A 19,303-nucleotide genomic window follows, 5' to 3' on the forward strand; every position below is an offset into this window, starting at 1 on the left:
TCTATTTTTTTTAGGTTTTGCTTAAATTTCCAAACTTGAAGCGATAAGAAGTAGGTGTCTTTTTTTTCTGTTTTATGTTGTTTAATGCTCATTTCTATATATACATTTGTAAAATTCTGTGGTGGTTAGTTTTAACAACACAGGAACATGAAAATTCCAAAAGACAACATCTGACATAAATTGAGCAACTACTGAACATTATAAACAAATATCTGTTCATTCAGTGAACCATGCATACTTAATTTAATGTGTGACGTCCATTTTTGCTGAACTAGAATACATTTTTTAAGGGGCCAGCTGAAGCCAGCCTCCAAGTGTGAGATTTTCTCGCTGTGTTGAAGACTCATTGGTGGGATTTGGCTGTTTTCTGCTCTTTGGTTGGGTTGTTGTATCTTTGACACATTCCCCGTTTCCATTCTCAATTTTATATGAACAGCTATAGTAACAAAAGAATTTGGTGTTGATGGAAGATCTTTAATACTGCAAATACTGGGTGGGTATCGTAATAATGAGAATTCGCAATCTGATATCTGATACATATACCTGTATGCAGGGTTTCCTAAAATCTAAAAGATTGATCTCATATTTTAGTTTGTTCTTCAAAAATCGCAATAATAAATACATGCAATAATTTCTGAACTTACAGTAGTTTCTTATTAAATAATGAACAACTTTTTCATACTTAGAGCTTGACATGTTTTAGATACCTTTTGTTAAAGACTGGATGTTCGATCTTACAATGTCTCAGGTTATTTATATTTTAGGGTACAAGTCTATAAATGTATATCCTTCATCTCCTGTTATTCATATATTTTAGCAATTATTTCTATTTTACATTTAGTTTTATGATAAAAAGAACATCAAACAGCCTGACAGAAAACTTGTGACTCAGGTTAGGATCTTTCCGTATAACATCATTTGGCAAATTTCTTAATGGGGAATGCTGTTGCACATCAAAAAAAAAAAGAATTTGGAAAATCTTTTAAAGAGCCAGGTGTTTTTTGGCAAGTTTTGCCAATGTTATTGTACAGATTTGAAGTACTTTGATAACTTTGAAGGAATGGGGTACAAACTGGCCTCATCATACCTTCTCCCCTTCAGATTCTAAAAGCTCATATTTTTGAAACATTTACATCATTCTGGTGATAAAGAAAGTATAATTATCCCAATAAATAATATTTACAGTAAACTTCAAATCTGCATTTTCTTTTTTTTTCAAGTCATCAACATAGTCTAATATTGATGAGTAACATCGCTCAGCCTCCATCTGGGAAAAAGACTCAGCAATGGCTCCTTTACGTAATAATTCTTCAATAGCCACAACAGGGTCCTAGAAAGGTGACAAAGAACAATCAAAATATCTGTAAAAACAATCATTATTATAATTCTGAAAAAAAAATCAATGTAAAATTTTCGATATAACAATACAAATTCCCCATAGCTCTTGTTTCAGCTAGTATGACTCATCAGATGAAAGAAATGTGGTAACTTTTAATCCCTTTTAGTGAGTTTCCCTCTGTCAGCAGACAAAATGTAGCCTTAAGGCGAAGTGTACGTAATATAACTACTCCACAGATTTTTTTTATATTTTACATGTGGATTCTGCTTGTAAAATTACACCAGAATATAAAATAAAAAAAGGGGGTAACCGTTTTCGTTTTTCAGATACAAGCTGTTAAAACTAACAGTTTGATACGCCAGAAATACAAAGGATATATAGGGAAAATCATAAAAAACGGCAGATATTTTTAGTTTATCATGATTTTCTAATTCATTGGTCAACAGATTTTTTTTTTAAATTCGAAATGCGATTCAAAAATAAACGACGAATCCATTGATGCAAAGAAAGTCCTTAGCAACCGTGCTAGTTTTCAAGTTATATTCTCTTGAAGTTTGATTTTTAGCGGAAAATTATAAACTATTCGGCGACGTCATTGATGTCTGCTGTAACGTCACCACAAATTCTACTCTATAACGCTAGTATACCCATTGTACTGTACAGTATTGTCATACAAATCGTGAGTGTGTGTAACACATTTTCCTAAGTATTGGAAATGCCAAAACAAATAAAAGCGTAATCGGTTCACATGGTTGATAATGATACAAACTGAAAAATGTTTAAGGATATTTCTGCTGCCAAAATAATGCAAATTGGCAAATAAATATACTGCAAGTGAAAAAAAGTTACTGCATAGACTTTAACTCAATCTTTTCTTGATTAGACAGGGTTCCACATCTTATTTTGAAATATTTGTATTGTTCTAATAATTTTGAATAAAATATCGAGTTGTCCAGATTAGTACAGAATGATTCTATACATATTTGAAAAATTCGGTTATAATATTGGGATCACTTCTTTTCATCCTCACCATTTCCGGCACTATGCGAGGTATTGCGTACACAACCCATTCTATTTGTCAAGTTCACACACGTGCACGTGGTTCTACAATTTTACTTGAAAATTTCCTGTCTCGATAGCTTTCCCTTTTCTTTAACTACACGACAAGGCATTATACATGGTATAATGTTTGCTGGAGATTCATTAACAAAGGAAATAATTTCTTGTACCATTATTTCTTAAATTTCCACATGTACGACTCATAAAAAATAAGAAATCTGCAAATGCATATTATCTTGAGAATGGCTGTAATAAGGTCAAAAGAAGAACCCGTATATGAATTTCAGCAAAATAAAACAGATCGGAGTTTTTTAAATAACTTCCCATTGCATAGATCACTGCTTGTGTTATGCCTTAGCATTGTGTATATTGTAATGCTTAAGCCGTATTGTTAAGTCTAAGTCTAAAGCTTTGTGTATTATAGTTATATGCTTTAAATGTGCTGGTGTCATGCTATAAATGTACTGGTGTCATGATATAAATGTACTGGTGTCATGATATAAATGTACTGGTTTCATGAAATAAATGTACGTATGTAATGCTATACGAATGTACGTATGTAATGCTATACGAATGTACATATGTAATGATATACGAATCTACGTATGTAATGCTATACAAATGTACCAAGGGCGATGTTATGAGAATGTAATCATACACTATGATGCTAAAAAATGTTTCTAGTGTAAATTCATTAGATTGTATCCAGTATAATGCTATTGGGCACATTTTTTTCTAGTCTTTACTTTTTGACCATTTTTCTCTAATCTGTAAACCCCATTCATACCCTCATTCACGGTAAACCATTCTTACCCTCATTCACGGTAACCTATTCATACCCTCATACATGGTAATTAAAACAAGAAAAAATATACACATATTACTGTACTATAATAGAAAAAGAAGGATATGGGGTATCCATCCACGACACAAAATCAGTACATGCACAGCAAAAAAACACACAATAAGAAAAGGAACAGCGCTTTTATTGCTGTTCTTTATCTCAAATATGAGTATAGGTTTTTGAAAAATACAATATCATTTTATTAATGATTATATATAAGGCACAGACCATTCATCTTTTGTGGAGGGGGAAGGTTTTTTTTAAAGACAAATCGTTGGTTTCCATAAAAAAAATAAGGGGAAAAATACGACATTCAGTTTTAAAAAAAAGCTGTATGCATTGAAAAAAAATCGTTTGTTGTTTAATAAAGTCCGAAAAAGACTGTTCTGAGAAAGACACATTCCCCAGAAACCGTATACAATGTGAGTGTTTGGTAATTTCTTTCCTGATCAGAAGATTTCTCTTGTTAATCAATCTTGATCCTGTAATATTGTATTAGAAATCAACAAATATATTCGTATTAATTCCAATCAGCATGTAGATGTACATGTAGTTTACATAAATGCTTTTGGATATAGACATTACACAAAGGTGTCAATATTTACACACCCACCGATAAGTTGTCATAAATCACGCATGTTGAAGATTGAACTATCAATATTTTTTTTCAAGAAAATTAGGCCCGTGACCCCCTTTTTTTATATATATATATATTTCAGAAGTATTATTTAACGAAATTATCTCTTCGAATTTTAGACAATTCTATCGTTTTATGTTTCTTCAATAAGGAAAACTTAAGTTTCCCTTACATAAACAAAATAAAATACCCTAAATGTGGTTAATTTCAATGTATTGTTACGAAAAAACAAGGTCCACGATCCCCAGTTTTTATATTGAAATTTGAAATAACTTTGACCGAAAAGTCTTTTACAGAAGCTTACGAAGCATTTATCGCCGAAAATGTTGACACCCCAGCTGCCTTATTGAATGAAGTGGATATAAGCAATTATAATAGGCAACCATAAGGCCATCAACCATGAGAAAAACCTCTAACGTTTAGTTCGGTTATAAAAGGCCCTGACATAGTAACATTATTTTCTTCACCCTCTCCCTTCTTCCCTATACCTTATACTCTATAATTCTATAATACTAGTAATCTTCAATATTGAGACTTGAGAAGAAAAAATTACTTCAAAATTGTATTCTCCTCTACTTCTGAATGATACACAAAAGAAAAACACAAGAATGCAAATTTCGCTATCTGTTGAGAATACCGCGGGAGTTAAGACGTCGCGTTTTACCTATTGTGTCTAGGGTTGACGTCAATGTGGGACGTAGCCTTAGCAGCTCGGATATATATGAAGTAAACGTTAAACTGTATGGTTGTGTTCTTTCTGTATAACGATAGTTTGAGTTAGCCCCGACATTTATGGTGCCGTGACCAGGATTACATCGAAGATGGAGAAGTTAAAGAATATAAGAACTGGAAATAGAAGTGCAGTGACGAGACTTTTCCGAAAATTCGAGGAGGCGAAGGAAAACACGGACTTCGACAGAGATGAACTACTTGCAACGTACGATAATCTTACGCAAAAGAAGAAATTGTTGGAAAAACTGAACGAACAGATATTGGAAGCAACGGATTCAGACAACGTTGAAAGTGAAATAGTAGATACAGATGAGTATTCAAATAATTTAGACACTAAACTTAGACATTTTCGTAATTTTATACAAATTGGTCAAAACCGTACACCAAGTTCCAATGTAACACAATCTTCATATCAAGTACTCAATGTAGAAAGCCCTCCTTTCCGCCCGGCAAATGTTGATAACTTTCAAAACGCAACACCATTCTATGCTTCATCCGCCGCTCAACCACAGACAAGCTACAATGGCTCTGATACAGGTCATATTGCTCCACAAAATATAGCTAGTACTAGTAACCATCGTTTACCCAAGTTATCACTACCGAAGTTTAATGGCAACATTTTAGATTGGCAAACGTTTTGGGACTCGTACGAATCTGCTGTACATTTTAATCCTACTTTGACAAACATTGAGAAATTTAATTATCTGAAATCGCAACTTGAAAGCGAGGCATTAAATACGATAACTGGATTTGCGCTTACAAATGGTAATTACATGGAGGCTATAAATGTACTCAAGGAACGGTTCGGACAAACACACAGAATTACGGAAGCCTACTTACAAGCTCTTGTAGATATTGCCCAACCACGATACACCTTAACAAGCTTAAGATTATTTTATGACCGATGTGAAGCCTACGTAAGAGGTTTAGATTCGCTCGGACAACCTGAGACGTCATATGGAACTTTACTGGTACCGATTATCATGAGAAAGTTACCCAGTGAAATCAGACAACACTTAGCCAGAGAACACGGACCGTCCAGTTGGAATTTGAAAGATTTGAGGAAGAGTATACTTAACGAAATTCAAATCATGGAGGCAGGACAAAATACAGGCACTTATCTTGATTCTATAGACCACCAGTTTGCAAACACATCTATAAGTACATTTCACACAGGAAATAATTCACCACAAGGACACATAGCACACAACGCGAAGAAAGGCCAGCCCCGGAATATTAAGGAGAGACCATGTATTTTTTGTAAAGACATACATGCGCCAACATACTGTACCAAGGTTAGTGACCCTAAAGCCCGCATATCTATAGTTAAACGAGACAATTTATGCTTTAATTGTTTAGGGAATCATCATGCCAATGAGTGTAAATCAAAAAGAACGTGTAGACACTGTAACAAGAGACACCATTCCAGCTTGTGTAATGTAGGTAACCATGGTAACAGGGAAACTGTAAGCAACCCAGAGAAACAGAACAATCAAAATCATAATCAATCTACATCTGTCAATATCATTAATAATACTGAAAATAAGGAAGATACGAAAATTTTACATTCTTCGACACAGATGCGCACAAATGTGCTATTGAAGACTGCTGTAGCTCCTGTATGGTCAGGTAGTATGTGTATGGATACTAATATTTTATTTGATGAAGGTGCACAAAGATCTTTTTTAACTGATGATCTAGCGAAAAAATTGAATTTGAAAACTGAAGGAGTTGAAATTGTACATCTATCAGCATTTGGGAAGGATAACACCAGCACGAGAGAACTACGTAAATCCACCGTACACATTGAAACAGAGAATAGGCGTAAATTTCCAATTGAAGTTCTAATTGTACCTACCATAGCAGTCCCACTTCAGAATCACATGCGCTACGTTAAACGAGATATGAATTATCTGAAAGGATTGAGACTCGCTCATACAGTTACTAAAGAAGATTCTTTTGAAATTTCTTTACTTATTGGTGCCGACTATTATTGGGATTTTATTGAAGACGAGGTTATACAAGGAGAAGGACCGACCGCGGTAAGATCAAAGCTTGGGTATTTGCTATCAGGACCCTTACAATCAGGTAGAGCACATTCGTCTACGACAGCTGGCATCTTTAACGTACTAGTTTCGCACAAATCAGAAGAATTTAAATTGGAATCGTTCTGGAAACTTGAATCGATAGGCATAGATTCATCCGAAAATCATGAGAAGGAGACAAATTATTTGAAAGACTATCAAGATTCATCAATTGAATTTCTCGGAGATAGGTATTCGGCGAAATTACCATGGAAACAAGATTACGAAGAATTACCGTCAAATTATGATGTAGCCAAAAGGAGAACGGAGAACGTTATCAGAAGAATAGGCAAAGATGAGACCATGCTAAAGAAATACGGAGATATAATAAAGGAACAGGAACGTCGCGGATTTATCGAGAGGGTTGATGAATCAGAACCGACAATTAACAAAGTACATTATATACCACACCATGCCGTTGTCAAGAAAGATTCCAGTACAACACCAATACGCATAGTGTATGACTGCAGTTGTAAGATGTATCAAAATCAACCTAGTCTTAATGATTGCCTAATGAGCACTCCCCCAGAGTTAAATGACTTATCCAAGATCTTGGTAAGATTTCGACTTCATCGTTATGCTATCACTACCGATATTGAGAAGGCATTTTTACATGTAGGACTCAACAAAGACGACCGAGATGTAACCCGATTTCTATGGTTAAGTAACCCTTCAGATGTAACCAGTCCGTTAATGACATATAGATTTAAGGTAATATTATTCGGAGCAACTTGCTCACCATTTATCTTGAGCGCCACCCTATTAAAACATTTGCAGCAAACCAACAGTAATACCGCAAGAATGCTTGAACGGGATTTATATGTGGATAACATTTTGACTAGCATAAACAGAGAGCATGACGCTTTAAACTTCTTTGAGCGAGCAAGAAAAATGATGATTAAGGCAGGATTTAATCTGAGGTCTTGGAATTCAAACAGCGAAAAGGTACGACAACAAGCAGTATCTCAGAATGTTTTAGACACGGACACAGACACGAAAGTATTGGGAATGAGATGGAATAGCCACACAGATTATCTTTTCTATCCACACAAGGAAGAAATTACGACAATACGTGTAACTAAACGAGAAATATTGAGATATTCGTCAGGAATTTACGATCCGCTAGGATTACTGAGTCCAGTTACAATTACGACTAAAATTTTATTGCAAGAAATATGGAAACTTGGATTAAAATGGGACAGTTTAATAGAAGGGGACCTATGTAACCAATGGATCAGTATACGCGATAATATTGAGACCGCAACACAAACAGTATTTCCTCGATATTACTTCTCTGAGACTACAGGATCAACAAATCACAGTCTTCACATATTTGTTGACGCAAGTACAAAGGCATATGGTGCGGTAGGATATATATGTAACGGACATGAGACAGCACTTGTAATGGCAAAGTCACGAGTAGCACCATTAAAGGAAATTACACTCCCACAACTTGAGTTAATGGCAGCCGTAATCGGAGCACGCTTAGCTAAACACCTTCAATCAACGATGGAGTGCGAAAACATCACTTTTTGGTCGGATAGCCAGATCGTTTTACACTGGCTTAAGTCAACAAAGACATTAAAACGTTTCATACAAAATCGCGTGAATGAAATAAACGAATTGACAAAATCATGGGAATGGAAGTATTGTCCTACAGGCGATAACCCAGCTGATCTAGTAACACGAGGGATAACGGCCGAGCAATACACAAACAGCACATTATGGATTAAAGGTCCGCATTGGTTAACAGACCGTTCAACTTACCCAAAATCAACATCAATCGACACGTCTTTATCCGTTTTGTTAACAGAAAATGACAATACATGTATTAGCCAACCAAAGGACGATTCGATTTGTCAACTTGGAATTAACTTTATTATTGATATTGAACGATATTCGTCGTACCAGAAACTGTTACGTATCACGTCATATGTACTACGGTTTATAGAAAACTGTAGAATTGAAAAGACTTTAAGGACACTAGAACATTTAAAACCAAGTGAACTATCCAAATCGGTTGAGGTATGGATTCGAAATTGTCAGGAGACGGCTTTTGCTACGGAATATAACGCATTGAAGTATAACAGTAGAACACGGAACAGTTTACCGAGAATCAGACAATTAAGGTTATTTCTTGAGGACAGGAGCATCATCAGATGTGGAGGAAGAATTCAGAATGCGCCCTTATCGGAGTCCACAAAATTTCCGTATATCTTACCTAACGATCATACAATTTCTAAACTTATTGTATTAGATGCCCATGAAAGAATTTTTCATTCCGGAGTAAATGCCACTATCGTACATTTGAGACAAAGTTTTTGGATACCTGCAATCCGACAGTTTGTTCGGAAAACACTCAGGAAATGTGTTACTTGTAGAAAGGTGGTTGGACTACCATATGTAGCACCGGATCCACCGCCACTGCCTAAGATTCGTCTACAAGAAGCTGACCCTTTTACAGCTACAGGGATAGATTTCACAGGCGCATTACAAGTAAAAGATAACGATAATGTCATAAAGAAAGTCTACATATGTTTATTCACTTGCGCCTCTACGAGAGCGATACATCTTGAAGTCGTTACAAATTTGTCAGAAGAAACGTTTTTACAAGCTTTTCGGCGCTTTTCAAGCAGAAAATCTTTACCGAAAGTTGTTATGACCGACAATGGTTCTACTTTTGTATCCGCTTCAGAAGACATCAAACAACTTTGTAATTCAAAAAAGTTAAAAGAAACATTATCAGCACAAGGAATCGACTGGTTTTTCATCCCTAAACGTGCTCCATGGTTTGGTGGATGGTGGGAGCGTCTTATTGGAATGACGAAAACGAATTTAAAAAAAGTCCTAGGAAAATCACTTGTAAATTTAGAGATTCTTCAGACAATTGTTACAGAGATAGAATCCGTCTTAAATGATCGACCATTAACATATGTTTCTTCAGACCCCGAGGATCTTGAACCACTTACTCCAGCTCATCTTCTTTATGGACGTAGGATAAATACATTACCGTACATGGATACTCGTGAAATTGACATGTTTAATGAGACATTTATGAGCAAAACAAGTTTTATCAAACGTGTTCAAAGACAATCATTACTCTTACAACAATTCTGGAACCGATGGAAAACCGAATATTTAACGTCATTGCGTGAATTCCACAAGAAAACGGGAAGCAATTCCACGATAATCAGAATAGGCGATGTTGTTCAGATTCATGACGAAAACCGAAGAATAATGTGGAAAACCGGGATTGTGGAAAACCTAACTAAAGGAAATGATGGACTAGTTCGTTCCGCTATTATTCGAACCAAAACTGGAACTACATCACGTCCGATCGTCAAGTTGTATCCTCTTGAACTTTGTACAGACATCGAAACATCAAAGGACGAAGAAGCTCGACAGAAGGAGGAACCAAGTGCGACAACAAGCCGGATATTGCCAAACCGAGAAGCAGCCAGAAGAGCCAGGGAAAATATTAAAAAATGGACTAAATAATGCGTAACCGATGAACTGTTCTGATTTATTATGGACTTTTACAAATATGCTTGATTTTAATTGACTAATTGCAAAAACAGATTATATGATAAAATTGCATTGACTATGTGAACAGGTGCGCGGAAAATATAGACACTGTTATCTGTGTACGTAATAGACTCATTGTGATTTAACTAAAAGATAACTAATCTGGAAGTTAGTGACTGTGCTAAAGTTATTAAGTTTCAGTTTTGAATTTGAGAGACAGTAATTTTAATTCATTTTTACTTTATTGTAATTTAATTTTAATATTTACCTTTAGCGGCCCGGAGAATGTTGAGAATACCGCGGGAGTTAAGACGTCGCGTTTTACCTATTGTATCTAGGGTTGACGTCAATGTGGGACGTAGCCTTAGCAGCTCGGATATATATGAAGTAAACGTAAAACTGTATGGTTGTGTTCTTTCTGTATAACGATAGTTTGAGTTAGCCCCGACACTATCCCTTCGAAATTGGAATTTGATCAAGAAAAAAACTGCATGTTCTATTTTTATCATACATGTGTAGTTTCAGTTTCAACCATGGTTCTAAATTACTTTCCCAAAAAAATGCGGACGGAATAGAAGACACCTGTTTATTTTCTGCTCCTTGAGAACTGAGATTTGGATGAGATAGATGATTTACTTATTCTGAGATAAATGTCACAGTGCTAAATTATTAGTTTCTGTGTAATGTTTTGTAGACGGAATCTGATTTTTTTGTTCGTTTTTTTTTCTGTAAGCTTTGTCCTTCCACTTATGTATACATGTTAAAAATGTTTCACTTGTGGTCGATTACCCTTTAGTATCGTTTATACTTTTCACACAAATATAAATTATCCTAAAATTTTCAATTGCTTAAAAAACGGGACATGCCAACGACTTTCTAGTTCAACATACATATTTACATGCAATTTACTGGTAATTATTCGTTACCTTCAAGATTACGCTTCACTGACACTGTCAATTTCATTCAAATAATATGGTGGGGTCAATTCTGGAACGATTTTAACGAGTGTGATACGACTAGAAGCAGAATTGTCACTAGTGTATTTGTTCATTTTTAATTTCTGTTGAAATAAATACAAGCGGTATTATGTACCCGCGTCTTCATGAGGCTAAAACAAAAACAGTTGCAAACTAACACACAATAGGATACTAATATCTAAGATTTCTGATTGGGGTCAGCTAATTTCTTTGAAATTTTGACATAGCACAGGAATACTTGTTTGGGTTCATGATAGACCGCACAAAGTCATTAAAATGATGATTTCTCTTTCATGTGCCCATTTCCCGTTCTTGGAGTAGGGGAGATAACTTGCGTAACTAACGATGCACGTTTTGAATCCCGATTTCCGCTAGAGGCGTGCAATTACGTATACTTCGCCTTAATGTAAAAAACAACCTTTAGTCACCTCTTGTCTTAATTAGGAAAATATTATGTTTTACATCTATTTATTGATATGCATTATTCCAAGGACATGTTTAGTTTAAAGATATAATTAGGAAGGTATAATAATAGAGGCCTTCCTAAATGATACTCATCACTGGAATGTACACTGAAGGTATCATTGATAAAATAAATTAAAATAGGGACCACACCTTCTCTTCAAACATGTCTGCATTCTGCCAATCCATATAAGGCAAAACATCAACAGTCTCCTTGGCAACCAAATCAGCAATTGATGGTCCATCTGTCTTTTCTTCATCCTACATTAAAAAATTACCACACATTTGTTGTATGTTAATTGGGTTTAATAAACTGTTGACACAGAGATATGTCTCATCTGCATGTAATTTTGATAGGAAAATTCAAATGTTGAAATGTAATACTTTAAAAGTTAAACAATGCAAAACATATAAAGTCAATAAACTATGACTAACGATGCAGACAGGGTCAAATAATTTCTATTGAAATGAGATGTGCCAAAGCTAATACAACTGCATACCACATATCATTGACCTACCGCTAGTGGTTTCATTAACTGACCTAATCTCAGACTAATACATGTTAACTAAGCAAGATTCAAAGTCAATAGATTATGACTAAGGGGCAGGGCCAAATAATCTCCATGGAAATAAGATGTGCCAATGCTAATACAACTGTATACCAAATATCATTGACCTCACAGTAAACTGACCTTATCACAAACCAATACATTGTTGACACCACCATTGCCACCCCCCCCAAAAAAACAGCACACCTATGTCTTGCTTTTCGTCAATATGAGACAATAATGCATATACAGGTGTAACACCACTAATTCGGGCCCGGCCAGAAAGCACATACCAGAAAGTAGTACATATTTAACACAAAATAGTTCCTACGCATGGGTGTAACTTTCAAAATATGTAGAATATTTAGGTAATTTTGGTATCAAATGAAAGCTGAATGACTGGTGATCATTGTAGAACACTGTTTGACTTATAATTTTGAAAAATAAAAAAATTGCATGAAATTTAAAAAAGAGGGTACATTTTGCCTGTTTGTCAGATCTGAAGTACCTGTTTTGGTATATCTGAAGTTCCGGGAACCAGTTCTTTCTTATATGCCATTAAAGGTATGTTGATTTTTTCAGTACAAGGCACCATAAAGTGTTGCTTTGACATGCAATGATTGTCACTTTATTTGAACTTGAAACAAAAGAGCTATGCCTGCTTGAAATTGGGGAATTTAACATAGAAAGCAATGGGGCCATGAATTAGTGGTGTACTTCCTACAACTACTGCAAACGTTTTTGAACAAACAAATATAAGGAGTTGTCAATTGAATGTATAAATAACAGCTGAATCTCAACAAATTGATACCAATTTTTAATAAACATATTAAATAAGAACAAGATTTGTCAAATAGCTCAATGGAAACTGAAATAGAAGTATTTCCCTAAGTTAATAGCACCACACTTATAAAACATACTATTATTAAATCTATGAAGAAAGACAATGGTAAATATAGTAGCACTATGATATCATGGCCATTGGAAGACCACTGAAATGGGATGATAAACATGTTATTCTTATAAACTGATACTTTTTAAGATGGTACATAACACTACAGGGAGACAACTCTGTAAAATTCAAATGAACATTTTAATCATGTTCTATTGTTTAGGAAATATAAAAGCCTCCCAATGATCAAAATTAGTGTTTGTCAAACTGCTATATATCAAATGATTTTTTCCGATAAAGTGTGTGGTTCAAGATTTTAAAAATTTTTATAGTTGTGTTAAAGGGTCAAAGAAAATATTTTGTCAAAATTTAAGAAAATGAAACAAGCCCGATTAATTTTAGTCATGGTGTTTGGTACCACCTTAAAAGACACAAAAACCTTTTATAACATTGACTTACTTTTTCTCTCTCTTCCACAGCTATGAAGCTTGTATAGGGAGTAACTATAGAGTATTCTTTGCTCAGATCTATGATGTAGGATTTCTTCTCCAATTTTTGGACCTTTAAACATAACAAGCATTCTGTGAGTATTGCATGGCAATACATAGTCCCCTACCGGTTACAAATTCATTGTAATTGAACGAAATTCTTACTTGATCTATAACTTGTCATGGTATAAACTACATAAAAATATCAAGTCAAAATCTTCAAGCATGACGAAAAAAACTGTTGAAAACTGATTATTTAAGTAAATTTTCTATGTCCAAAGACCATAACTCTGCAAAAAATTATCAGACTGGAACAAAATTCCAACTTGATCTGTAACTTGTCATGATAAAACTATATACTAATTATCAAATCAATATCTTCAAGAATGACAAACAAACCTACACTAAATTCTTCAAACAATTTACCAAAGAAAAGGAAAAAAGTCCAAAATGTCATTTTGTCTTTTAAAAATCTTATGAGTTATAAAAAATCAGTTATTTCCCTTTGAACAGAAATCTACTAATTAATAAGTATTTTATCAAAAATTTAATTCTAGGGAAAGGGCTTTAACTGAACAAAGAGAAAAGCTAAAATCATGAAAATTGAACTTGACCTGTAACTTGTCATGATAAATCAATAAACCAAATATCAAATCAATATCTTCAAGCATGAAGAAAAAAAGTCTGGAAAACTGATTTGCCAGACTGACAGACGGACAGACAGACAGACAGACGGACAGACAGACAGACAGACGGACAGACGGACGGACGGATGGACGGACAGACAGACAGACAGACAGACAGACGGACAGAGTGCAAACCTAAAGTCCCCTTCGACTTTGTCGGTAGGGGACTAATAACCATACATGGAATTCATCATCTTGAAGATTTATATCAAATAAATCCGATTTATTTTAAAATACAGTTCTTATTCCTTCTACTATATATGTCAAGTGTATTTGGAATCCATCCTTTTACACCCGAACTTCTACATGTATTTACCTAATTTGGACCTATACACATGATAACCTTAAATTGCATTCATTATTTCAAATATCTATATAATGTAAATCATATTTCTTATAAAATACAGTTCTTATTTCTTTCAATGGTGTCAATTTTTTTTTTTAATCTATACTTCTATACTCAAACTTGTAACAAATTTTCTTGGATATATTCATGTGTCTCTTTCAGGACCAATGATCATGACTCTTTTCCTCCCAGATGTTATGCAAGTAAAGGTTACATTGACAAGGGTCATAATCACATGACCTTCAACAGTGTTTACCTTCTTACAATATCTATAGCTCAAACTAGTGTAAATTCAGAAATTATTGCGAGGTTCTTATTAATGCGAATAATACGACGAAATGAGTATCACAATAATAAAAACTTGCATTCTGATATCTGATACATATAACTATATGCAGATTTTCCTGAAATCGCAATAATTAATCTCACATTTTAGTCCATTCTTCAAAATTTCGCAATAATAAATTCATGCAATAATTTCTGAATTTACAGTATGACAATTCAGCATTTTAATCAAATTGTTCTTGAATCACTTACTACTGTGAATTCAGAAATCAAGGTATTTATTATTGCAAATCACTGATTACAGGTCAAAATGTGAAATCTTATTAATGTGATTCCCAAAATTTTGTCAAGGAAAAGCTCTAATGCAAGTTTTATTATTGCAAACCTGATCCTGTTGCATTTTTTGCATTAATATTAAAAATATCACAATAATTTCTGAATATACAGCGTCAAGGTATACAAGATGTTCAGAAATATATCTTTCTTTGTTTCCATCAGATAAGTCAAAACAAATACACTAAAGCCTTGTATTAAAATCTTTGATATGATCGTTCTGTAATCATAATTTGGTCCTACCTGATCCTGTGTATTATTACTGGAGAAAACCCCATCTTCATAGTCTCTGATCATGGCTCTAGCTGTCAGCTGATGTAACATCTGTACAAAATAAAGATAGGTGATCAACTTATTGGATAAAATAGATACAAATATAGGATAGATGTAAGAAAAGTAAAAACTTTTTTATATGATGCTTATTATCTATATAAAAAGCTAGTGATGGGCAAGGCTTACCTAGCCATTCAAGAAATGGGCAAGGCTTACCTAGCCCTTCAAGATTTAGGTGCTGTAACATAAAAAAATTATATATTTCTAACACCGACCTAATAAAGAAGCCTCAGCAGATTCAGTGAACAGAAATTTGTGACCTTCAAATCAAAATTGCTGCCCACAAATCTTCAAATATCATACTGTATCAAAAGCAATAAAAATTGGATGCAGTCTGCCAGTCTTCCACATAAATCACAATAAAAAAAAGAAACATGACATTTGTCATAAAAAGACTTACTTTGCCCTTGGTCATATTCAGCTCTGTGGTTGACACCATGGTACAGAATTCATTACCATCAACTGAAGCACTTAACTTTGCCTGAAAAATAACAATAATTGAGTACTAAAATAATCATGTTTTATTACCAAATACCAATTTTCCTATCATCGTTTGTTTTATTTGTGACAATAATTGGGTATAAAATTGTAAAAATAAAATCAAGCAATAAATAAAAACAATTGTACTTAGAACAATGCAAAGCAATGGGAAATATTTCTCAAATAAATAAATTTAAAACGAATAAAGAACTTTGCAATTAATATATATATTCTCAATTACCACATTTCTTTAAAGATCCATGGGCATCAAATGTGATTTTAGTTTAATTCTTACCTGTGTACAATTTGGGACAAACCCATAAACTACCTGCCGAGTACCATTAAACAGGGATGGGATTATACATGGAGCCTGGATTATATTACTGTGTTTAGCATAGTATATCCACTGTACGCTGACCCCAGAAACACCTGGTTGACAAGCTCTCTCAGTCTGGCCTTCAATCTGTGGAAATGGACCATGTGAATGCATGTTTTATTGTGATTGTTGAAAAAACCCATACTAATTCTAGATCATTTATTGCAGATCCAGGAAATGCTGCATAACAACAATGCTATATAGATGAATTGTGAATCAAATGAAACATTTCCACAGAGTCATCTCCTATTATTGTTCAATCCATTTAAAGTTTGTCAGCTCTTTTGTCCCATTCAATAAATACAATAGCTATTGTTCTCTGTGTAGTTATTTCATTGGGACCTTTAAATTTCTTCTAAGAGAAATCTATCACTCATTGATTAATTTGCCTGAGTAAAAAAATATTTTCTAAATAGATGAAAATACAAAGGAGTTTTTATGGAAAATTTTTTTTTTGTTCGCAATAAAATATATAAAAAATATAACAATAATTCCTGAATTTAGAGTTTGTAAGAATATTGACCCACTAGTTGAATAATTTGTTTTTATTTTTAATACTTTGAAACTTGAAGCCAACTTATTTTCACGAGTAATTTATTTTTTGTGACTTTTACAAGTAGAAAAATATTGCTGTGAATATGATACTGATGTCTTCTCTTTTTTAATACATCAATAAGAACTGTCAACCGGGAAAATAAATCTCCCAGAATTTAGTTAAAAAGGGATAACCAAGGAAAAAAGAATAGCAGAAAATTACTTGTTTTACAATATTTGAATGATCAAGTAATGCACTCCAATGCCTCAATATTCTTATACACTTTAAATACAGGAAATTTGGCTATATCATGGTGACCAGTTATATAAGTGGAGGAAGCCTTAGTCCAAATAGACCACAACCTTTTGACAGGGCAATCATTGTTAATTAAGATCAGTGTTGAACACATCTTGCAATGAGGTGAGGCTTTCATAGCGAGGTTTTAACTCACAACCTCAGAGCTCAAGTGTTAGTCTGAAGTTGTATTACTGTAGAATGCACATGCTTACACAGACTATTGTTTATTCATCATTATTCGTGGGATACCAATTCTCATGGATTTCGTGGGTATAGGCGAACCAAAATTTAATTGTTCCACGTATTTCCTATAGGTGTTATGCAGACTTTTTTAAAAGCATGAAGTTAAATATCCACGACAATGTCATTTTTCCTTAATCCACGAAAATAAGTGAATCCACAGTAATCAGTTATTAAGATATTGAGACCACAATAAAATCTGTTACTTTTAAAAAGACATAATTTTTTTGTCCCCATTCATAAAATATTGATAATGGTCAATGCTAACCTTTGACTGCCAATTAGACTTAGTTTTGTTGTTGTAATATTGGTTTGTTCCTCCACCAGATGTCGCTAGTGTCTTCATTAAGTGATGATTTACTGCAGGACTGAGAAAATAGATGAATTATTATTTTATATTGTACCAATTAAGGAAATTCTTTCCAACAATACTTTCAATATTGCCCAAATTTTCAATGGTATGAGAACTTTAGTAAGTATATTATATGTCCAATTTAACTCTGAAATTGATTTTTGATGACAATTCAACATTGACTTTGCACTGCAGTTACAATACAGTTTTTGTCAAAAAATTTATAAAACATTTTACACTTGTGTTTGTGCTGACATCATGTAAATAAACAAATACATGTGCTAATAAAATGCTCCGCAGGGCGCAGCTTGATACGACCGCAGAGGTCGAACCCTGAACAGTTGGGGCAAGTATGGACACAACATTCAAGCTTGATACAGCTCTGAATTTGAATTGTGATTAAATATTTGACACAGCATAGGTTTCTGACACAGAATGAATGTGGTCTAAGAACTTAAAAATTTTAAATTGGACATTCACCTATTATGGTCCAATATCCAAAATCTAAATACATGGTTAGATTCAGCATATCAAAGAACCCCAAGAATTCAATTTTTGATGAAATCAAACAAAGTTTAATTTTGGACCCTTTTGACCTCAATGTGGACAAAGTTGATAACGGGGCCCAAAAATAAAAAATCTAAATACATGGTTAGATTCAGCATATCAAAGAACCCCATATATTCAATTTTTGTTGAAATCAAACAAAGTTTAATTTTGGACCCCGATTTGGACCAACTTGAAAACTGGGCCCATAATCAAAAATCTAAATACATGTTTAGATTCAGCATATCAAAGAACCCTAAAAATTCAATTTTTGTTAAAATCAAACTAAGTTTAATTTTGGACCCTTTGGTTCTTAATGTAGACCAATTTGAAAACGGAACCAAAAATTAAGAATCTAAATACACGGTTAGATTCGGCATATCAAAGAACCCAAATAATTAAATTTTTGATGAAATCAAACAAAGTTAAATTTTGGACCCTTTGGACCTCAATGTGGACCAATTTAAAAACGGGGCCCAAAATCCAAAAACTTAATACACGATTAGATTCAGCATATTAAAGAACCCCAAGAATTCAAGAATAAAACCCCATTGAAATTGATCAAGAAATAAGCTATTTATACAAAGTATCTTCTTTTGCACAATACTGTGCAATTGACAATTTCTTGCTATTGCGCAATATTGTGCTATTGGATATTTCTTGCTATTGCGCAATACTGTGCAATTGAAGATTTCTTGCTATTGCGCAATACTGTGCAATTGAAGATTTCTTGCTATTGTGCAATACTGTGCAATTGAAAATTTCTTGCTATTGCACAATACTTATTATATAATAATTTACACATTCTGTTTGGTGTGTATCTCCTACCATATCATTATTATTTGCTTTTAAATATTAATCAGAAATAACCAACTTAAAATAGAAAATTTTAAAAGAAAAAAAAAGG

At 33.7% G+C, this 19,303-nt stretch overlaps 1 protein-coding gene across 4 annotated transcripts in view; it reads right to left on the reverse strand.

Moving 5' to 3' along the window:
* LOC127712542 (uncharacterized) overlaps positions 1–19,303 on the reverse strand; it is a 173,191-nt gene that overhangs the window by 108,605 nt on the left and 45,283 nt on the right. For all 4 annotated transcript variants that reach the window (XM_052219031.1, XM_052219030.1, XM_052219032.1 and 1 more), the window contains exons 23-29: positions 17,767–17,866; positions 16,346–16,513; positions 15,971–16,051; positions 15,481–15,561; positions 13,559–13,660; positions 11,813–11,920; positions 1,184–1,330 (exon numbers count right to left, since the gene is read on the reverse strand). In XM_052219031.1, the coding sequence (XP_052074991.1) occupies positions 1,184–1,330; positions 11,813–11,920; positions 13,559–13,660; positions 15,481–15,561; positions 15,971–16,051; positions 16,346–16,513; positions 17,767–17,866 (787 nt within the window). The remainder of the gene's footprint in view (positions 1–1,183; positions 1,331–11,812; positions 11,921–13,558; positions 13,661–15,480; positions 15,562–15,970; positions 16,052–16,345; positions 16,514–17,766; positions 17,867–19,303) is intronic.

Source organism: Mytilus californianus, unplaced genomic scaffold (assembly GCF_021869535.1).
Source record: "Mytilus californianus isolate M0D057914Y unplaced genomic scaffold, xbMytCali1.0.p SCAF_8, whole genome shotgun sequence".
NCBI lineage: Eukaryota > Metazoa > Mollusca > Bivalvia > Mytilida > Mytilidae > Mytilus > Mytilus californianus.